Source organism: Ambystoma mexicanum, chromosome 6q (assembly GCF_040938575.1).
Source record: "Ambystoma mexicanum isolate Mex_15411 chromosome 6q, UKY_AmexF1_1, whole genome shotgun sequence".
In the NCBI taxonomy this organism is placed as follows: domain Eukaryota; kingdom Metazoa; phylum Chordata; class Amphibia; order Caudata; family Ambystomatidae; genus Ambystoma; species Ambystoma mexicanum.
This window is the reverse complement of record NC_090937.1, coordinates 219,120,951-219,143,727: the sequence shown is the minus strand read 5'-3', so window position 1 is coordinate 219,143,727 and position 22,777 is coordinate 219,120,951. Positions and strand designations below refer to the sequence as shown.

The following is a 22,777-nucleotide window of genomic DNA, read 5'->3' as shown; positions in this document are numbered from 1 at the left end:
GCGCCGCCCCGTTGGCAAGTACCGTACCCCGGCCCTTATGGGGAAAGGACTAGAGACATTTCAGAGGAATGATAAGGACATCTAGAGGGATCGCCCTCATAACTACTCACCTCGGCAGGTTAACCCCTCGACGCATCGCCTTCATTCTGCACCTGAAATAAAGGACAGATCACAGGTGAGAAAGACAGCATAAAGGGGGCCTCACTTGAACTTTGAACTTTCATACTTACGGCGCATCGCTCAGGAAAGTCAAGTGGATTTTGCCAGCGCCATTCTGAAAACCAGTGAAGTAACTGGACGAACGCGCGCCCCTGCACCAGAAGCAGGATGGAGAGTTCAACCTTCCAAACCATAAGGTGAGCTTAAACCGGGTTTGGAGGAATAGAGAGGAACGGAGGAGGGAAGGGGGGAGCTAGCACACCATTCTGCAGACTGTTAATCCCCTTTCTCATCTGCAGAAGGATATTCCTACGGGCCAAGGAAGCAGATTTGGAGGTCCTGTCCAATCGGTGTTCCGGGTCCTGTGCATCACGCTAGAAGAGGCAGCAGTAATCCAGACTAGATCAGCGCCCCGTGGGAACCAGGTGAGCGTTACAGAACGCGAAGCCTCCCTACAAATTCTCACCCAGGCACTATGGAAACTTCTGAGACTGACCAACTGGCCCAACTACTGGGGGAATTACGGGCCGAGGTACACGCTGCTCGTCAAGAGACTAATGCCCTCAGAAGAGAAGTGATTGTAATAAGGGAAAGGACTGATGACCTGGCTAGACAGCTTTTGCAAGGTCAAGCTGGACAAACTTCTTTACCCGGTTCCGGGGGGAACCCCACTCCTGTGGTTTCCAGTAACCCTGTGCTGATTAATCTACCTGCAAACATGCCGCTGGCCCCACCCGAACGCTTTGCTGGGGACCCCAAACGATTCGCCGTATTCATGAATCAGTGTCGTTTGCACTTCCTATGCAGACCCGGGGCCTTCCCTAATGATCAGACCAAGGTAGCCTTTGTGTTGTCATATCTCAGCGGCTGTGCTGCCGATTGGTCCGTCCCACTGGTAACTCAAGATGACCCGATTCTTCGTGATTTTCAAGGATTTCAAACAAGCATGGAAAGGTTATTTGCTCGACATTCCCAGGGACAGGCTCTGGATGACGAACTTCTATCTCTGCGACAGGGCAATCAAGACCTTCTATCCTACATTGCAACCTTCAATAGACTAATTGTGGAAACTGGTTGGCCAGAGGATAAAAGAATCACGTTATTCTATCGAGGTCTACGCGGAGAACTTAAAGATGTCCTGGCACAAGTTGTAAATCCGCCCCAAGAATGCACTGAAAATATAGACTTAGTGGTCCAGTTGGATCACAGGCTGCAAAACAGAAAAGCAGATCGGTCCAAGTTTGAAACCCGGGTGTGGGCCAAAACCCACGCTAACCCCAAGGGGGCTGATGCCTCAGAGCCTATGCAAATCGGAGGAGTTAAAGGACCCATAACTCAAAAAGAACGGGAAAGAAGACAACAGATGCAATTATGCCTTTATTGTGGGTCCTCAGGACACTTTCTTCGAGATTGCCCGGTTAAGCCGCCCAAGAAGGTGGTAGGAGCTGCTGATAAAATCCATGGAAACTCTGTATCGGGAAACGACCACGCCTGGCAAGCGTAGGGGTCCGCTTGCCGAGCTTGAAAACTAACTCTCAGACCTCGCATTTCATTGTGCCAATGGTCCTCATAGATCCGGAACAGCCAAAACGGTTGCATGCTATAAAGGCATACATCGATAGCGGGGCTATAGGAAACTATGTGGATCGAGAATTGGTCTCTAGGATAAACCTCCCTCTGCGTCCTAAAACCAGCAAAGATGTCATCACCACTGTAGATGGAACCGAAATTGCCTCTGGACCGGTAACACATTCCACAGCTGAGGTGACACTTGTAGGTCCGGATGGCCATCGGGAGGCAGTTGTGTTTGATGTGATCAAGGCTCCACAGTTTCAGCTTATTCTCGGAGTCCCTTGGTTAGAGACACATAATCCTCGAATTGATTGGCGAGCGAAGAGAATAACCTTCCCGGATTGTGCACAAACCTGCTACCCAGAAAATCCAAAGATTAATCTAGCATCAGTAACCTCTGTCCCCGTGCAACTACCTCCAGAGTACCAAGACTTTCAGGACGTCTTCCAAAAGGAACAGGCCAACACGTTACCTCCCCACAGATCGTACGATTGGCAAATCGATCTGGTGCCCGGTGCACAACCCCCTTGTAGCAGGATTTATGCCCTTACTGAACCTGAGAATCTGCATTTGAGACAATATTTAGATCAATACCTCGCCAATGGTTTCATTCGCCCGTCAAAGTCCCCGGCATCTTCAGCTTTGTTCTTCGTGCCTAGAAAAAAAGGGCGACCTTAGGACTTGTATCGATTACCGCGCATTGAACCAGATAACTGTTAAAAATTGTTACCCTCTGCCTCTGATCCCTGAACTCCTTGACCAGGTGAAGGATGCTTGCGTATACACCAAGTTAGATCTCCGGGGGGCTTATCATCTGGTACGAGTAAAAGAAGGCGACGAATGGAAAACGGCCTTCCGTACAAAATATGGACTATTCGAATACCAGGTGATGCCTTTCGGGTTGTGCAACGCGCCTGCTGCCTTCCAATTCTTCATGAATGATGTCCTTTGGGAACTCATCGATGTCTGTGTTATAGTGTATATCGATGACATTCCTGTGTACTCCTCTTCGGAATCTGATCACAGAAAACATGTCAGGGCCGTCCTAGAGAAACTGCGCCAGCACAAACTGTTTGCCAAGCTGGAAAAATGTGTTTTCCATACCACGAGGTTGAGTTTCTCGGATTCATCCTGACACCTAAAGGGGTCCGAATGGATTCACGGAAAGTGGATGCCATCCTCAAATGGCCATCACCTAGTTCAGTGAAAGGTGTCCAAAGCATGCTTGGTTTTGCCAACTTTTATCGCAGGTTTATCCCAGAGTTTTCACGTGTGGTGCAATCCATCACTGCACTCTTGCAAAAAAAATAAACGTTTTGAATGGACCGAGGAAGCCGAACAGGCCTTTCAGGAGTTGAAAGCTAAGTTCACGTCCGCACCTATTTTGAAGCACCCGCGTCCTGATCTCCCATATATAGTCGAAACCGACGGTTCCAGCTTAGCCATGGGAGCTGTCCTGTCTCAGAGAGACCCTGAAACCAACCAACTGCACCCCGTAGCATTTTGGTCCAGAAAGTTCTCACCGCCGGAGATAAATTATGCGATTACCGATAAGGAACTATTAGCCATTAAGTCCGCCTTTAAGGCTTGGCGGCATTATCTCCTCGGCGCCCGGCATACCATCACCGTGATCACTGATCACCGAAATTTACAATATTTAAAAACTGCCAAGGCCCAATCGTCTCGACAGCTCCGATGGGCTTTGTTCTTTGCTGAGTTCGATTTTGTAATCACCTGCCGCCCCGGTTCTAAGAATGGTAAGGCGGACGCTCTATCCTGAATTGGAATGGAAGAAATAGACACAAACTCAGAACCTGTGCCGATAATTCCCGAACAAAGAATTTTGGGAATAACCACTTTACAAACCCTTGAAGACATTCAAGCACGAGTGAAACAAGTCCTGGACTCTTCAGCCTTGCAGGATTGGATCAAAAAGGGGTCTAATTTTTCAGTCAAGGATGGCTTACCTTACTTCCAAGGACGCTTATTTTTGCCAGAAAAGGAATTGCAAGAACTGGTTATTTCCCGTCATCATGACACCCTAATGGAAGGACATCCTGGCATTGCCAAAACTGAGGAAAAGGTTAGACGACAATTCTGGTGGCCTTCCTGGCGAAAGGATATTAAATCTTTCGTGATGTCCTGTGGAGTTTGTGCCCAAAACAAAGGTCAAAAGACAAGACCCGCCGGTCTTCTTCAGCCCTTAGACATTCCACCAGCACCTTGGCACATCCTGTCACTAGATTTTATCACGGACCTGCCCTCTTGTAATGGTTACAATACTATTCTGGTCGTGGTGGATTTATTTTCCAAAATGGCCCACTTTATTCCGTTGAAAGGATTACCTTCAGCCTTTGTTCTTGCCAAGGAATTCCTCGAGAATATCATCCGTTTGCATGGATTCCCGTCCCTACTAGTCTCCGATCGGGGAAGCCAGTTTATTTCTCATTTTTGGAAAAAGTGTTGTCAGCTGGCACAAATCGACGTAAGACTCTCGACCAGCCACCACCCACAGACCGATGGTCAGACGGAGCGAACGAACCAGACCCTTGAACAATTTCTACGATGTATGTTGCACCAATCGGAGGGTAATTGGAAGGATATTCTGTGGGTGGCTGAATATGCTTATAATAACTCGATACACTCTGGAACGGGTCAAAGCCCCTTTTTTACCCTATATGGACATCACCCTTGTACTTCAGACTTGGACTCACCTTCGAGCCTTGAAATGCCCGCAGTGGGTCATTTGCATTCTACGATAACTCAAGCCTTCAAGGATGCAACTGCACATTTGCAACATGCGAAAGAGAAATACAAAAAGAATGCGGATCTACATCGAAAGGAGGCGCCTCCGTACCAAATTGGGGATCAAGCATGGTTGGCTACCAAACACTTATCGCTCAAGGGACCTCGAACTTTTAATCCAAGGTATTTAGGCCCTTACTCAATCAAAGCTATAATTAACCCAGTAGCAGTCAAGCTCGATCTACCAGCCAACATGCGGATTCACCCCGTTTTTCATGTGTCACTTTTGAAACCAGTACAACCAGGAACCAGATTAATAAAGCCACCAGACCCAATCCTGATAGATAGAGAGCCAGAATTCGAAGTAAAGAACATTTTGGATTCCAAAATCTTAAAATCAAAGCTTTTCTATCTAATTGATTGGAAAGGGTACGGGCCTCAGGAAAGGTCTTGGGAACCCAGTGATCACGTACATGCACCTCGGCTGGTAAAAAGGTTCCATCGGAATTTCCCAAACAAACCGAAACCTCCAGAAGGAACGACCTTGGGAGGGGCCTTGGGGGGGAGTGCTGTCATGATGCCTACCCCCGGAGCATCAGGCCAGGCCCAGCACCCCAGGAAGCAGGCATCATGCCCTCGGGTAAAAGCCCAGCGGCCCCTTATAGGGACTCTTTGGACTCAGTCCTGGCGCCTTTGGCGCCAGGCTCATGTTGGACATCAGTCCTGGCGCCGTAGGTGCCAGGCTCATAAAGGGAGGTGTTTTGTGCACTTACCTGATGCAGACCATGCTGCACGCTTCAGGCCTCCCTGAGACCTGAAAGAGACTATTTTTTCATAGGGACTATTTTTTCACTCGGGAGTGGCCAGGGAAGGATACATACCTAGTTGGGGAAGGATACATACCTGGGACTTCTTTGGGGGCTATTTAAGCCACGCCCAGACAGCAGCTCATGCTTCGCGTTGTTCTGCTTCCTGCAGCTTAACGCTCACCGTGTCTGCTCCTGCTCCTGGACTACAGCCACGCCCGTCTTGAACCTGGAAGACCTGCAAGGAAGGAAGAGAAGAGAAAGGTGAAAACCAAGGATTATTTCAAGCTTCTTACCTGCATCCGGAATCTTCTCGCCAGCATCCCTGAAGGAAGACTTCAATTTAAAAGCATCGTATTGCTCGCTGCAGCGCCACGCTTCACTCACCTGTCCTGTCCTCGAGACATCTCCCGGCTCCATCGCGGCTGTCAGCATCGGACGCCACATCTCTGCACCTAGGGGAGAGAGGAAGAAACAAAAGGTGAGCAGAAGGACACACAGAAGGAAAGCCTGATTAACAGCCATAATACTTACCGGCTTTTCTTCCACATTTCGGGTCGGCGCCGCCCCGTTGGCAGGTACCGTACCCCGGCCCCTATGGGGAAAGGACTAGAGACATTTCAGAGGAATGATAAGGACATCTAGAGGGATCGCCCTCATTACTACTCACCTCGGCAGGTTAACCCCTCGATGCATCGCCTTCATTCTGCACCTGAAATAAAGGACAGATCACAGGTGAGAAAGACAGCATAAAGGGGGCCTCACTTGAACTTTGAACTTTCATACTTACGGCGCATCGCTCAGGAAAGTCAAGTGGATTTTGCCAGCGCCATTCTGAAAACCAGTGAAGTAACTGGACGAACGACGCCCCTGCACCAGAAGCAGGATGGAGAGTTCAACCTTCCAAACCATAAGGTGAACTTAAACCGGGTTTGGAGGAATAGAGAGGAACGGAGGGGGGAAGGGGGAGCTAGCACACCATTCTGCAGACTGTTAATCCCCTTTCTCATCTGCAGAAGGATATTCCTACGGGCCAAGGAAGCACGATTTGGAGGTCCTGTCCAATCGGTGTTCCGGGTCCTGCGCATCACGCTAGAAGAGGCCGCAGTAATCCAGACTAGGTCAGCGCCCCCGTGGGAACCAGGTGAGCGTTACAGAAACTGCATTTTCGACCCCAGCAGGCCTTTACCAGTTTAAGGTAATGCCTTTTGAACTAAAGAATGCACCTGCGACATTCCAAAGGATGGTTAATCAAGTTCTGAATGGGATGGAGGACTTCTGTATGGCATACGTGGATGACATTGCAGTGTTCAGCCCTATTTGGAAAGAACATGTTGACCACTTAGGATATGTTTTGCAGGCTCTTGAGCAGGCCCATCTGCCCATAAAGGTAAGTAAATGTCAAATTGGTCAGAGCAAGGTGATCTACCTTGGAAATAAGGTAGGAGGAGGTGAAATAAGGCCATTGCCTAGTAAAGTACAAGCTGTACAAGAATGGGCCACCCCTATTACTCGAACCCAAGTGAGAGCCTCCTTAGGTCGCACTGGTTATTATAGGAACTTCATAGGGAACTATGGGTCCATAGCTTCTCCCTTGAATGTGGTCTCCCTACCCAAATTCCCCAAGAAGGTCAGGTGGAATGAGAAGTGCACTTAGGCATTTGAAGGACTTAAGAAAGCCCTTTGTCAAGCTCCAGTCTTAAGAGCTCCTTACTACAGCCAAACCTTCATTGTGCAAACAGATGCTCCCAATACAGGTATAGGTGCAGTTATGAGTCAGCTGGATGAGAAAGGTAGGGAACACCCCATCTGCTTCATCAGCAGGAAGCTGAAGGAACCAGAGACAAGGTGGGCAACCATAAAATGTGAGTGTTTTTGCCATTGTGTGGTCTCTGAAGAAGTTTAGACCATACTTGTATGGATCTACCTTTGTGATTCAGACAGACCACCAACCCTTGAGATGGTTAATGCACATGAAAGGGGAAAATCCTAAATTGTTAAGATGGTCAATCAGCCTACAGGGGTTTGATTTTACCATTGAACACAGGTCAGGGTGTAATCACCAAAATGCTGATGGTCTCTCCAGAATGTATGACCGACTGGAGTAAGGAGATTCATCCAGGGGTGAATTAAATACTCCTGTCCCTTAGTCTGGGGGGGACAAGTGTTAGGGAGAATTCTCAAAAATGTGCTAACTCCCTTCACCTTAGAGACCGCAGCAACTTTTCTGGATTTTAAGGACTTGATTTGTTTACCTGGAAAGAGTGTGAGCCTTTTTTCCCACTCTCTCATGTATTTTGATGTGTGTTTTACTCTTGTGTTCTTTGATTATGGAGTTTTAGACAACTCCATAGGCATCATCTTTTCATGTGTGTCACACAGGAACCTGCGTGCAGTGACACAGGAAGCCTTTTTCGGCTGTCCCAAGGTTTAAACACCTTCTCTGTGATAACTACTGTTTCCCAGAGAATGTAAAGTTAAATTGGCTTTACTAGTCTTTTTAAATTCCTTGACCCAGCACACACTATCTTCCAATAGAGTGCAGGAGGGGTTACCTAGTATCCCCTATGTCTCGAAACTCATGTAGCAGTCAAATGCTACCCTTTCCTGTCAAAATGGCTGGTGGCAGTGGTTTTACAATGAACTACCATGATTTTTCCCGACCACGAACACCGTTTGGTAAAAATCACGGGAGCCATGTTTTTCAAGATAGCGTCTGAGCCCCCTTTGTTTTCTTTTTTCACCATTTCTTTTTTTAAAGGTCCTTCTAGGGTTTGTCTCTGCACGTCAAACTAGGTTTGTTCCCTTTGTTTCCATGCCTTTGTCGGGCTTCAGGACTGAAGACCGCCTCTGACGTCCAAGTGTCTGGGGTGGGCAGAAAGTGAGGGAGGGGCCCGAAACTCCCTGTGCTTAGTATCCTAGGAGACCCAAATGCACTCTGGCGTGATTGGCTGGCAGACTATCCAGCAAGGACAGCCAGCCTGCTGGGTGAGTGGCTGCTAGGCTGGAAGGAATGGGAGAAAACTGTTTAAAAGGTGAGTCTCTTGGCTTGGAAGGCAGAGTCGACCGCTGAAACAAATGAACTCAAGACGAGCTGGAAGAGGACGGCTGCTGCAACTCCTGGACCATTGATTTGCCCAGTGAAGCCCTGCTGCAGGTCCAAATCGCCAAGTTCATCTCGACAGAGAAGCCCTTCAAGGACGATTTCTCCCTTTTAGTTGGTGGGACCACCAATCAACTCGTAAGCCACCTGGACACCATTCTTGGAGCTGGTTGTATTTTCCACAGAGTGCTGCAGGAAACCGAATAGTCAGGGAGAAGGACACCAGTTTGTGTGCTTTAAGACAGTTACCGGAATCAAAGATTTGCCAGTTTGAAAGCTTTGTGACCATTCCCTGTGCAGTGCAGGAGTCCCCCGACATCCTCCTTCTTGTCCCCACGACTGAGGCTCAGGAACAGTGAGATCGGCACGAACTGCCAGGAACAGAAGTCTTCAGCTGCATCTTTTTCTTCAATACAAGGTACTGTGAAAACCCGACCAATAGAATTTACCTCTCACTGCGAAAGTGCGTACAACTTTGGCAACTTGCGGGCCTAGTCAGCTTGTGACCCGACATATGAACCTTTCTTCTATGAACTACTTCAGAGATCCGTGGCAAACACATTTCCGTTTAAACTACCAGAACCGTTTTTCTTTTACAAGACTCTAGCCCATTGACTTTAGCCTACCTATTGCATTGAATCAACTCCTCTGGTGAACTCAAACTATTTGCACTGTTTAATAGTAACTCTATTATTCGTTTTATCAACTTATACCTTTTTGCTCCTACTTAAAATACTCTGAATGACATTTTGCTCCTAAAGTAGTTTAAATGTCTGAGAACGTGATAGTGTAAAGTACTGTAGTATATTTCCATGTCATATTGATTGCCTCCTTTTAGTGAATGTTTTCTAACTGACTCTGTAATAAATTAATAAGTGTTTTACCAAGAAACCTTGAGTATAAGTGTCTATTTGAATACTTGTAATTATAGACTTCTGTGTAACACCCTTACACGCTCACTCCCTCTTGAGATAAGCCTGGCTGCTCAGCTCGCTACCAAAAACTGTGTTGTACAGACTTATACCAAAGGTTGGTGTTGCTTACACCTGTAGTCCTAGTTGTGTGTAGTGGTCCCAGAGGGTACTGCATACAAACTTTGCCTAACACAAGTACATGTACTCCACACTCCAAATCACATATGCATGTACTCAACACTCCTAATTGGGCATGGAAAAAGATTCACATAAGCTGGAGAGTAACTAACTTCTGGATAAAATGGGGGAATTCAGCAGCAATAGGTTTGCCTTCAAGAGTTTTAAGAATATATGCATAATTTTTTTTTTTACATTTTGTTTTTGTTTAATACAAACCTTTAAATTCATCATGTTATGACATACACTCAAAGTTTTTGCAATTCATCACGTTAAAAAATCTCAAGGTACAAAATAGATAAAAAGGAGCAATACTATGGTACCTAAGTAAAAGAGAAACAAGAATCCACACATACAACAAGGTACAAATACAACAATCAGAGCATTCAGCCTTTGTATTCACATTATTTGGATTATCCAGCAAAGTAAGATTATGTTTTGCAGTCTCTGTTAGTTAAGATTTTCATAGCTATGATACATCTTCCTCACGTTTGTCAACCCCAGAACGTTTTGCTTTTACTGGTGGATTATTTTTCCTTATATCTCAGTGAATGGGAACCTTTTTCCACACTCACAGAATCGTTTGTTCTGTATCTGTGTGTCATTTGTAAGACACTCCATTGTGTATTTGAAAAGTTATCCTCTTTGACACCATTTTGGCAATATGGGCCTATTGTTGCTGTGTTGCCACAGGGGCTCCTCTTGTAACTTTCTCTGGCTAACCTTGTGAGAATTACAGTTCCTATGGGTAGAAAGGATCTTTGTATCTCTTTTACATGTTATTTTTTTTGTTTTATTTTGTTTCTAATCTTTACAGATTGTTTAACAAAAAATTGTAGTAGTTGTAAAAGGCAGTCATGCTGATGTATAAGGACGAAAAGTGAGGAAAGTTAGTTTGTTCTTGTAGATGAAACGGCATTTAGGATCTATGAGGGGAGCATCACTTTGAGGATATGTTGCATGATGTTCACTGTGGCTAACTGCCATTTCTGTTTGTCACCTCCTATCAGTTTGTTCCAACAGTTTTCCTCATCTTGAAGGGTGAAAATAGATAAACTGTCTTTCAGGTATCTAAAACGAATGTCTCGTGTCGCTGGGCAGTTCAGGAGGAGATGACGAATAGTTTCCTTTACAGTTGTGGAATTGCAGATTCGGCAACAGTTGGTTGAAGATAATTTTCTAATAGCCAAGACTTCATTTGTTTCCAATAGGTTCAGGCAGGTTTTTAAAAAGTAGTTACGCGCCGACCTACTCGGAAAAAGTTTTAAGTAGGGTTGTAAAAAGTCAAATTTCTTAGAAAACGGAGGGAGATGACTGGTGAGTTTGTATTTGTTTGCAATTTCAATGGTGTTAATCCAGTCGAGTTCTCTGATCTTTTGGATGACTCTAACTGGGTTAGTTATGAGCTTGTCCGCGTTACTTTCTACTGAGTTTAGGATGGAAAGATTCTTGGATTCCCATCTTATCAGCATTTGGCAAGTGCTGAGCCGGATTTCTTCGTTTATCAGGCGATAAGCGTAAGGGGAGTCTTTCTGTATACATTTCCAGTATAACAAGACGCTGTTACAATCAATAGTTGTTTCTAATGATGAGAGGGAGAGTTCACGTCTGATTAGTGTGATGGGTGTCGATTTTGGGAGGCAGAGGATTGATCTCCAGAAAATTGCTTCGAGTTTTGGCCACAGTTGTGGAGGAAGATTCGGCATTGCATCTGCGCCGTAGGCCAAGGATGGTATGACCTTCTTTTTATAGAAATCTCTGACTGGGACAATTGAAAATCGGCCAAATTTGATGTCAATGGCTTTCCCTTGTGTTGCCAGTTTTGTAGTTTTGGCGTACAGAGCTTCTTGCATAGCTTTTTCTTTAGGCGTGCTGTCCAGTATAACACCAAGGTATTTGAAGTTAGTGACTCTCTCGATTGTGGTCGTGCCCAGATGGAGAAGGATATTTTCTTTCTTTTCCGCTGTTTTTTCGATGACCATCATTTTTGTTTTCGATTCATTAATTTCCAAGTTGTTTACCGCCATATACTGCTGCAAGTTGGTTAGTTGGCGTTGTAGGCCTATTGGGGTGTGATCTAATAGAATGAGATTGTTTGCATAGAGTAGGCAGCTGATCTGGTCGCCTCTGAGTTTTGGTGGAAAAAATCATACCGATTTTTCGGTTTCCTGAAAATCGCCTAGATAGGTCCAAAACAAGGCCGGGGCCAATGGACAGCCCTGTTTAACACTTCTGGCCATAATTATATCCTCTGCGAGGGACCCTTGTTGATTTAAACAGACCCGCACGGACGTGTTGGAATATAGGGCCTTGATTGGACCAAGTAATTCGGGTGGACATTTCCATTGAGTGAGTTTCTGCCACAGTCTTGTGCGATCTACTTTGTCAAACGCCTGGGTGAGGTCGACGAAAATGATGAATAAACGAGGACAACCTTCCAGGATTTTACTTTTGAGCGAGCTCAGTATTAGAATGTTTGCGTTTGTGCCCAAGTTCTTTTTGAAGCCAGTTTGCAGTTTATCTTGGCAAGGAGCTTTATTGGCCCAGGAGATAAAATGTTGTAAGAGAAGGGACCCAAAAGGTTTGCCTGTAGGGTCAAGAAGAGCGATAGGGCGGTAGTTGGCTGGGTCTGCCCTGTTTCCTTTTTTGTAAATGGGCACTACGTTTGCACGTGTCCATGATGGAGCGACGGACTTAGTGGAAGAGCAACGACTAAAGATTAGGCTCAAAAGAGATGACCAAGCTTCTGGGTGTGTTTTCAGGGTGAAATTCGTAATTCCGTCGGGACCTGGGGCACGCGATGGTTTCAGTTTTCTAATCAGATCTTGGATGTCCTCAGTGTTGTCCAGACAGATCCAAGAGGCTTCACTGTTTACCTTAGTCGTCTCGGTGGTTGTGGGGCTCCGGAATAGAGTTTCAAAGTAGACCTCCCAAGCGGATTGGCCAATTCCATTGAGTTGGCACAGACGAGCACCTGGTGCTGTTGAGTGGAGGAGGGACCAGAGGTCTCTAGCGTGGTTGCCGTTTATAGCCTTAAGAATGTCTTCGGCATCTTGCTGGTAAAGTTTATGGCGATGACCTCTCAGCCATGATTTATAGGCTTTTACTACTACTTTAATGAAGACTGCTGATAGTCTAGTTTCTGGGCCTGCCTTTTTATTTTTCTCAGGGCTCTCTTTTTTTCGGCAATCGATTTGTCATAGATGTGTTTTTGTTCAATCATAGTGATCTTTTTTTTCCCCTGTTTGACTCTGAAGGTGGTCAGCAGTGGTGTATAGTCCACGTCCGTCCTGGGTACTTGATTACTTAAGTCTTTGTATATTGATGTTATAGAAGTTATTGCCCTTTCTGTCATCCTGAGTCTTATTCCCTGCGAAGTTACCTCTATACTTGCGCTCATTTGTTGGTTGTTCGGTGGACTTGAAGTCCAAGTAGTTTCTAAAAGATTGTGATCACTTTCAGGTGTTCTAATCACTTTGAATGAGGTAATTTGTGGTAGCAAGGATCGTGACGCGAAGATGTGATCAATTGTTGATTTTGAGTTGGCTATTTTTACATGTTATTAGGTGAGACTAGCACCACCCCACCTTACGTGGAGTGCTGGGGAGATACTGAGTATCCCCTTTCTCATTTTAAATGTAACATTTATGTTACAAGGACAAACTTGCCTTTAATGGCTGGTGGCAGTGAACCTTTTTAGTAATTCGGTACACCTTTACCATGGGCTGTTTGCACAGCCCCAATAAAAGGCACCCATGGGTGCTCATTTTACCAAAATGGCACCTGTCTTCTTTTTCTTGCTATTTTTGTTTTACTTGTCCTTTCTTGTTTCTTCCCCTGACCTTCGGGGTGGGAAATTTCTTTGTATGAATGTTATCTTTGGTGGAAATCCTGTGGTTTCCTCGCACAAGCTCCAGAGTGTCTGTGAAGGTAGGAAGCGAGGGAGGAGTCCAAAACTCTGTAACCCTTTGTCTTCCAGCCTGACTGCAAGAATCCAATTCAAATTGGAATGCGGTCTGTCATGAAAGGACTGCCAACCCCCAAGTTTTAATGTTGCATGGCTGTTTGATTGGCTGGGTTCCTGCATTAAAGTCTAATCCTCCAAGCTGAAGAGGTAGTCTACCACTGGAACCAAAACCGAAATGGAAGATAAAGAATTTGCAGCTGAAACTATTTGCAGCGACCGGAGAGCCTGCTGTGTAACCGGAGCCTGCTCTTACACTTTCTTCCAATCAATCTGGGGACTCCAAAAATGACAACCCTGACCCAGAACCTAGTGAGACCCGCTAGACTCAAGAAGACCTGCATTTTGAGCCATTCGACGCTAATCAATCTGGGTACTCCAAAAATGACAACCCTGACCCAGAACCTAGTGAGGCCCGCTAGATTCAAGAAGACCTGCATTTTGAGCCATCCGACGCTGTGCTGCGATCTTGCGGGGCTGCAATAACCCAAACGCCTGGTACCTCAAGCCATTGTGCGGTGCACAGTCTTCCAAATTCCAAATTTCGCTGAACCTTCATAAGAATCCTGCTGGATCTCCAGAGGCACGCTTCCAGTCTGAAATGTCTCCTCACCAGAGTGCTGGACCTTGTAAACGGCGATGATCCTACTGGTGATATTCTGTCTTGGTCTGTGCTCCTGAAAAAGGCACCAAATCCACAGAGCCACATATGAGGAAAACCTTGCCTAGAGCCTTCCCTGTGATCCTTGCTGCAAAAATCATTCCAGTGTGCTGTCTTCTGTCTTTTTAATGAAGGACTTCAACAACTGGGTTTTTGGCCACAGATCTTGAAATTCTACTGCTGCAAAATCCTTTTCTGTGCTGAGGTACTGTGCTGGCTTGGTAGTTTTGGGGTGTTTTCTGTGATTGGGAGGCCTCTCGTCCAGTTCACCCAGGCCACTGTTGGAATCCTCCTAGGGTGTCTTCTGTGAAGCTCCTGGACTCTCAACTAACTCTAAAAGTAAAGTACTTACTTGTTCTAACAGTCTTCCTTAGGAACTCTGACTTTTGCTACTTAAAAACCTATCCTGAGCTGCATGCCGGACACTAGACCCTAGTGACCCCCCTTCTGCCACTGAGAACACTGATGCTCCAAGAATAAGGGAAAGACTTCTAAAGGTAGGGCATTTTGCCTAGAAAAGAGAATACATGTTTAAAAGTGACTTGCAAAAGAAGTTGGTTGGTAACTGTAACTATTACAGTGAACAGTTATACAAGTTATTACTTACCTTACAAATGTTCAGTTATTCTGAAAGGTTATTCTTTACTTATCTTAGTGATCTTCTGCCATTCTGAAAAGTGTATGTAGCATCTTTCTTTCCTTATGAACTGTTTCACCATTCTAATAGAAAGTAGATGTACGGTTATTTTTCTCACCTGTACATTGGCTGTTCCTCTTTCCCAAAAGTAATGCTTTTGGCTTCACTAACTATTTATGTAAGAGAATAGGTGTATACATTTGCCAACTGGATCTTGCTTCCCCTGACTTGCTGTTAGCCTGTCCATAATAAGTCTGCATTAGGTTTTACCTACCTAGAATAACTATGCGCCTCATTACGACCCAGGCGGTAACTTACCGCCTGGGTCGTACCCTTACCACCATGGTGTAAACTATGTTTACACCATGGTGGATGGCGGATTAACCGCCCCATTCCAAGGTGAGTGGGGCGGTAAATCCCCATTTCCCATTTTATCCTTCCCCATTCCCATTTTTGCCCCATAGGGCATAATGGGAGTGGGGAAGGCGCTAATTACGCCACTGTAAATTACGGTGGCGTAATTAGCACCATGGTCCCTTAGCGCCATGGATTTTAACGCCTGCAAAAAGCAGGCGTTAAAATCACCATGGCGCTAAGGGACCTTGTAATCAGGCGTTAAGGGTCGGCGCCGTTTACGGCGCCGTTAACCCCTTAACGCCTGACTCGTAATGAGGCCCTATGAGTCATTCATAAAGTGTTACACTGGTTTTGCTTTCCCTGGTCTGTTTTAGACAGACACAAAAATAGTCTGAGGTTTATAACTGCCTTTAAGTTGCTGATAGCTCCTTTAAAAAGTGTGTAGGTTTTACTTACCTTGAGGTAGCTGTTTCACATCGTAAAATAAGTTACAAGAGTTATTGCTTATCTCAATCTGTGTTTTACTGATCTCAAAAGCACCTGTAATAGAATATGACATCCTTAGGTTTTACTCACCTAGTAAAAATGTCGGTTACCAAAAAAAAAGTTATAGGTTTTTACTGTACCTAGAATAAGTGTTCCACTATTCACAAAAAGTATATTGACCAGTTGGTTTACTAAGTGATTTCAGTCACGGTACAACTGCTAGGGTCTTCTACCCTTATATTACTGAAAGTAATCTAAAAAGTAACTATTGGTTTGACTTCCCTAGAACTCCTGCTAGGTCTTCCAAATTAGGTTACATGCTTTGGGCTGTGTACCTTCAAGCATAGTGTTGTGTTTTTCTATAATGTGTTTATATGATCTGTGATAGTACTTATTTCCCCCAAGATTCATCTAGGCCTACTTGTATTCAAATAAACCATTTATTTTTACAATACATAGTGTATCTTTGGACCACTTCTTTTACAATTTCTTCATACGCATTCTACAGACCTCTCTCTCCTAAAATAAGCCCGGATGCTCTGTCTACGCTACCCTGAACTCGGGTGGCAGAGCCTTATATTAAGAGTGGAGTCTTGTACTGTCTCATTTGAATGGTTTTACTAAGCACTTAGTGTTTGAGCCCTGAATATAGTTCTAAAGCAAAAGCCCTCATGGATCGAATCAAAGTGGCGTAACGCTGTCATGCGTGGGTCGATTTGGCCGTCACATACGTTATGTGCTCCTCCCTGCAAACATTATTCATTGGTCCTCTTAACACTTCTAAACATGGTGCATTTAGAAAACAAGCAAAAACATGTATCTAAATACCGTTGTTAAATACCACAATCTGCGTTTTTGTTATGACAACTTTTAAGCCAAGGCTATAGGAATAACCAGAAAGATTAGTGAGGGATCTCTGCAGGCTGATGGGTGTACAATCTAATAGCACACATCACCTGCACATCCAAGCTATAAGCGATACGTGTTATTCAGTCTTGATGGATAGCACCCCGACTGCTCCAAAGCTGCGCTTCATTCTGTGTATGTAACTAAATCGGCCATGTGCTACCACACCGCCATTTTTCAGGTCACTATAAGTCAGAATTGCCTGTGTTAGTCCTCCCTGTAAATTGATTCTGGGCCTCATTCCGAGTATGGCGGTAAGGGATACAGTTCACCGTTATCGAGACCGGTGCCGGTAATCCCTTACCGCCCCATTCCGAGTTCCCTTTGCGCCCTCGTCCTTAACGCCTGCAGGCGTTAGGGACGAGGGTGCAAAGGGGCTTTTTAGCCAATAACGGTGACCGTAAACTACGGTCACCGTTATTTGAAATTTCCCCATTCCCATTGAGTCCTATGGGGGCTGATTTGGGAATGGGGAAGGGCCCTGGGGAATGGGAAATTACCGCCCTGGTCAACTCGGAATAGGGCGGTAATTTCCCATTCCACCAGGGCGGTGCCGGTACGGGTCCGGTGCCGACCAAGGCGCTACTACCGCCATTGGTTAGCGCCGGACTCGGAATGAGGCCCTCTGACTTGGACAGTAATAGTAATAATTTGCATTCATATAGTGCTACGAACTCTCAGGTATCTGAGCGCTGCTTGTTTTTACCCACGGTGTGTGGTGCTCATTTATCAACCTCAGAAGGATGAAAGGCTGATTTGGCCCTGCCGGAATTCGAACCTGCGGAAGGACAAAAGGCTGAGTTTTTTCCTGCTGCGATTCAAACCTGCGTTGGCAGACCCTGCACGGATTTCAAAGCGAATACTCTACTGGCTGTGCTATCTGACGGTATTTAAGACCGGTTTGCCCTCATGCAGGTCTATTACATTTTTCACTAAGCCTATGGAGATCCAATCCATATATTCAAGCACAAATGTAAGGACATGTTTTGTTCCTTCTTGTTTGTAGCAGAGGAGTACAGAGAAACTCTCCTGGGGATTGGGTGAACGCAACAGAATGTGCATGCTAAGGAAGTAGTGTGATCCTTTGTCAGGATGTGGGGAGCTTCAAACGTGACTTGTGACTGATACACTACCCAATCGTGCCTTGTCAGGGTGCGTACTTTCTCGGATTTGAGTTTACCTCTGGCACAAGCTCAGCACAGAGGATATGAATCACCCAGATGGTTTTGGATTTTTGTAATGAAAAGACAGTGAGGGTCATGTTCTCTAAAGTGGCAATTGCCCAGAGGCGACCCACTCTGTTTGCATCTTGGTGCAGAAAGGTTGCATCTGTGAAATTGACTTCATTCCCACTATGCAGTGGACCAGTAAAGAGTAGAACATAGGCAAACTTGCCTTTACTCTTCACTTGTATGGGACACATTTGGATAAGGGTAAATTACTCCAGCAATTACCGATTGCCTGAAGCATTTACGATGGTTTGCTTAAGAAGTCGCCTGCTTTTATCAGGTAGTCATTTCAGGCAAATTCCATAGGAATGTATTGCATTTCCAGAAAGGCGAGAGGATTTGGCAGGCGGACCTGGAACAGCAGGTAGACGTCTTCTTTTCACTCTACTCTCCCATCTTTGCCTGCCTAATAATTTCAAATCCAATGCAAGAGAGTATCGCTTTTGCGGCACTCCTCTTATCATCCCTTGGATCTGGAAAATGGCCCCTACTGAGTAATGGCTTTGAGTCAAAGTCTGAAATACATGTGTGTTGCTAATTGTGTGTGTGCAGCAGCATTTGAGCTACTGTTTGAGCTACTGTATGGATGCTGTTGACTTAATGCTGGTTATCCAGGATTGAGGGTGGGAGGATTTAGGTGTGGCAGTGAGTGGGGGACTCTTAGAGGAGCATTGGGGATGCTTGTCTGTGGGTAGAATGGCAAATATATGAAGTTGTGAGTGGTTATTATGTTTTAGTGGTTGGAGGGATACCAATGGTCACAAGATTCTGTACCGAATGGCTGCTGTGGGAGACCCTTCAGGCGGGAGCTTTCTATTCTTGTGAGAGAATTCTGTGATGCGAGGACAATGCAAACCAGAGCAACAGTTTTTAAGCATGCAAAACAGCATGCACAACAATTGAAACCTTAACATGTAGATTGCAGTCGAAAATGTTTACTACTAGTTATCAAGTGACTACAGTGTTATGAGTAGTGAGGTGGGGAGGAAATAGCACTATTTTAGATGATCTCAACCTCATTTTGAAATGAAGAATAAACCGCACCAAGGGGATTGGCGCCATTTGCGCATCATGCGTTTTTGGTTTTTTTTTCGGTATTTTCGCATGATGCCCTTTATAGTTGTGCTTGTGGTTCTTTGTGTCTCAAGTGAGAGACAGAAAGTCATTTGGTACCAGCCATGGAGTGGTTGTGGTGTGGGCAATTGTTCAATTATCTGTCTGGTGGAGAGGGTATCTTGGTTTATCTCTATTTGACCTAAAACCTTTGACCTGATCAAATTTGGTTGAATTAATTTGACCTTTTTTTTTCGGTCTAGAATGCGGGGAGAGACCCACCACAACCCCCACCACTTCACCTCAAACTAATTTATACCCTTACCCACCTATATATATATATATATATATATATATATATATATATATATATATATATATATATATATATATATATATATATATGTATACATATATGTAATTAAATTTGCCTGAAAAAAAGGGCAACAAAATTCGACCAAATGTTTTAGGTCAAATGTTATTAGGTCAATTATGCTAATACCGGTATCTTGCTTGTAGAAAGTTAATAGAACTGGTCATTTCTGAGTTGTGCTGCCTCCTCTGAACTTTCACCCCAGAGATATCCCTCGGGGAATGAACGTTTACAAAACGGACGCATCCACAGTGCTGTCATTTTTCTGTGGTATGCAAATAACACAAATTGATGGAAAAATCCGTCAAGGAAAGAGGCACAAGTTCTATATTGAACATTTCACTAGAAATTAAACGGTCATCTCTTGACCAATACTGTACTGCTCAGTTTGTTACACACTTTACGTCCAGCATTCACAATAAAAGTGCACGTATTCTGGTTTTACCTACTGTCTAGGTAAATTGTGATCACTGTAACCACTGTCTTTTTTTTCCCTCATCAGGTTTCAGCCTTTCTGTCCTGCCACCCTGCCTACGGAACCTGTGTGTTTTGTGGAATGTCTCCGCAAGGTTCCAACGTCTCATTCCACCCCATGCAGATGATACAAGGGCGTACTCTGAAGGCATCCATTTTTGGAGGTACAGCTTGATGAGTGACTCACTGAATAAAGCCATCCCTAATGTGGAATTCAAAAAGAACATCTCTCAAGGTTTTTTTGGAGACATTGGGCCTCATTCCGAGTATGCAGGTAGCCATGCCGCTTTTAGCGGCATGGCTACCCCATACCGGGTCCGGGTTTCCTTGAATGGGGAAATACCAGGCCATTCCAACCTTGGAGGGCCCGGTATTTCCCCATTCAAGGAACCCGGACCCGGTACATCCCCATTCCCATTTGAGCCCTCATAGGGTGCAATGGGAATGGGGAGGATGCTAACAACGGGCCCGTTAATGACAGGCCCGTTGTTAGCATCCTGGTCTGCTCCAGGTCTGCATCCTGGTCTGCTGGTTTTACCAGGCGTCCTTAGCGGGTCCCGCGAGCAGACTTTGTAATGAGGCGGTAGAGGGTTAACGGCGCCGGCAGTTCTACTGGCGCCGTTAACCCCCTACCGCCTGGGTCGTAATGAGGCCCATTATGTTATAGATCAGATTCCCGCTTTAAATCTCAACCATAAATGGGAAACCTCTAGGCATGTCTGCATACTCATAGCACAGAAAACAAAAGAGATCCCCTTATCAGACAGGATCTGAAAGTGGCTCATGGGGGGGGGGGGGAGCTACACCTATCCTTTTAGTGTTCGAAAGACACTGAATTTACCCTATGATAGTGCAGTGGTGCCACGATCATCACAAAGTACCAGATGAAATATTTAAGGTTGCTCTAAAGATATAAATTTATTTACAACCAGGAGAAGAGATAATCTTTATTAGTTAAGTATTCCCAGTGTCCACTTGTAAAAAAAGATGGATATGAACAATTCTGTGGTTGTTCTGAGCGAACGAATAAGAGGTAGCATGTTGTTATTCATTCTAATACCTATTATATATCTACCAGTATCCAATGTCTAGTGGTATTTGCATTTACATGGGCATGCCTCTGTAATTTAAGAACACAAGGGTGGCGATGTGTGCAGTTAAAGGATTGACAGGAACATAAACTAGGCTGTTTTTCGGTTCACCCTACTGACTCCTTGTTAGGGAGAATGTTCATTTCTGTGCTAATTTCCTTCAATCCTAGAGACCCCCAGCTCTTTTGCTGAACTTAAGGCTACTGACTCTTTCCACCTGAGTGAGTGGTACCTTTTTCTCTCTCCCTCGTGTGTTTTTCCTGACTGGGATTTTTGTGTTTTACTGTTTTATGGAGTCTGACAAACTCCGTAGGCATCTGCTTTTTGTATAGTGACGCTTAGCATCTTAGGTGCATTGCCACCGGAAAGTCCCTTGGCCTTTTCTGAATGTTTAAATACATTTTGTTGGGTGAACTACCGTTCCCAAGAATAGTAAGATGATCCCTGTCTTACTTTTCTCTTTGTGGGACCAGCACACACCACCCTATGTGAAGTACTGGGGGGTTGCTTAGTACTTCCTATCCCACTTCTCATGTAACATTTTTTGTTACACTAACTTACTTTAAATGGCTTTAATGCAGGCTGAACCCTCAGCTGCAGTACAGCACTCATGGGTGTCAATTTTCTCAAAATGGCCCCTGTCTTCTTTTTTCCCCATGTTCTGTTTGTTCCTTTCTTCTGGGCTTTTACTCTTTTAGTTGAAACTGGTTTGAGCCCTTTGTGTATTTTGCCTTTGGTGGACTTCAGCCCTGAAACCCGCCCAGGCTCCAGTGTGTCTGGAAAGGCAGGAAGTGAGGGAGGATCCCGAAACTTCCCTGTACTTTGTCTCTAGGTGCACCTGAATAAAACCAGACCAGCTTGGCCGGCTGGCTGTCGCGGCTGGCTGGCAGTCCAGATTAACAGCATAGGCTATGCATGGGAAACAGCATAACAAGGAAGGTTTTTGATATCAGAGGCAGAGTCGAGCACTGGAGAGGAACATTCGAAGAAGAAGATATGACGAGACACCAGCAGCACCCTCTTGGACCGCGAAGTGCCCGGTGATGCCCTGCTGCTGTGCTGACCCTATTTTCATATCAACTGGGAATGCCCGCACAGGATGACTTCCTCCCTTGGGCTAGTGGAACCAATTAGGCTCAAGACAAGCTTGCATTTGGTGCAACCCCCGACTTGCTGTGACTCACCAGAGCTGCAGAAGCGCAATGGCAGACGTCCTTCCTTTTGTCACCACGGCCAAAGTCTAGGAACAAGGGTCTGCCAAGCTGTAGCAAGAAGGAATCCAGCTGGAACATTTATCTTCGAATCAAAGTTACTGTGGGGGATGGGGTGTTCACTTTTTAGCCATAAGTGGTGCTTCCTATCCTGCAAAGTCCTTTTGTTGCACATTAGAGTTGATACCAACTCACCTGCACTGGCCTAACAGCTTGTGCTCTCTACAAAGTAGCTCACTTGAGTTACTGTGATTTCTTCTGAACTTACTAACTTTGTCAAGACTTTATCTAAGAAGAAGTGCATCAGAACTATTGACTTTGTCCATTGACTTTGGCTGTCCTAGCTCCATAATGGCGCCCCGGCGGGTGGGATGTCAGCACTGGAGGGCGGTGTCAAGCTCCGTCAGCTGCCCCATCCGCAGCAGCAAAATCCCATCCTCGTCGCCAGTGATGTAATTTAGGATTACACATGTCTGACACGCAGGTAAGTAATGTACGGTAAGTTTATTACTTGTTACAGCGCCATCCTTAATCACGTTAGATGGTAAGCGAGCGACACCGGCAACATCCCACCCGGCCGCAACAGTTAGCCCCAACTGCCAAATACATAACGTAGCACTGAACTCGTACACTGCACGTTCTAAGCCATGCTCAGCAACACCCTCATGTGCACTTCATTCCCAACACGTAATATATATTACGACACACTCCTCTAAACCTACTGACTTTGGCAACACTTGTTCCCTCATGGGTTATCATTGTGATTACTATTATTGCTGGGATAAAAGTTTACCTGCCTCACTTTAGGAGATTGAAATGGTTTTATAAACTGTTGAAAGTATGTTCTCAGTTTTATTCT

General features: G+C 45.2%; 1 protein-coding gene across 2 annotated transcripts in view; it reads left to right on the top strand.

Moving 5' to 3' along the window:
• The window catches only part of LOC138515904 (alcohol dehydrogenase 1-like), a 474,385-nt gene that overhangs the window by 337,795 nt on the left and 113,813 nt on the right, over nt 1–22,777 (top strand). For both annotated transcript variants that reach the window (XM_069630666.1, XM_069630665.1), the window contains exon 7: nt 19,645–19,780. In XM_069630666.1, coding sequence (XP_069486767.1) covers nt 19,645–19,780 — 136 coding nt within the window. The remainder of the gene's footprint in view (nt 1–19,644; nt 19,781–22,777) is intronic.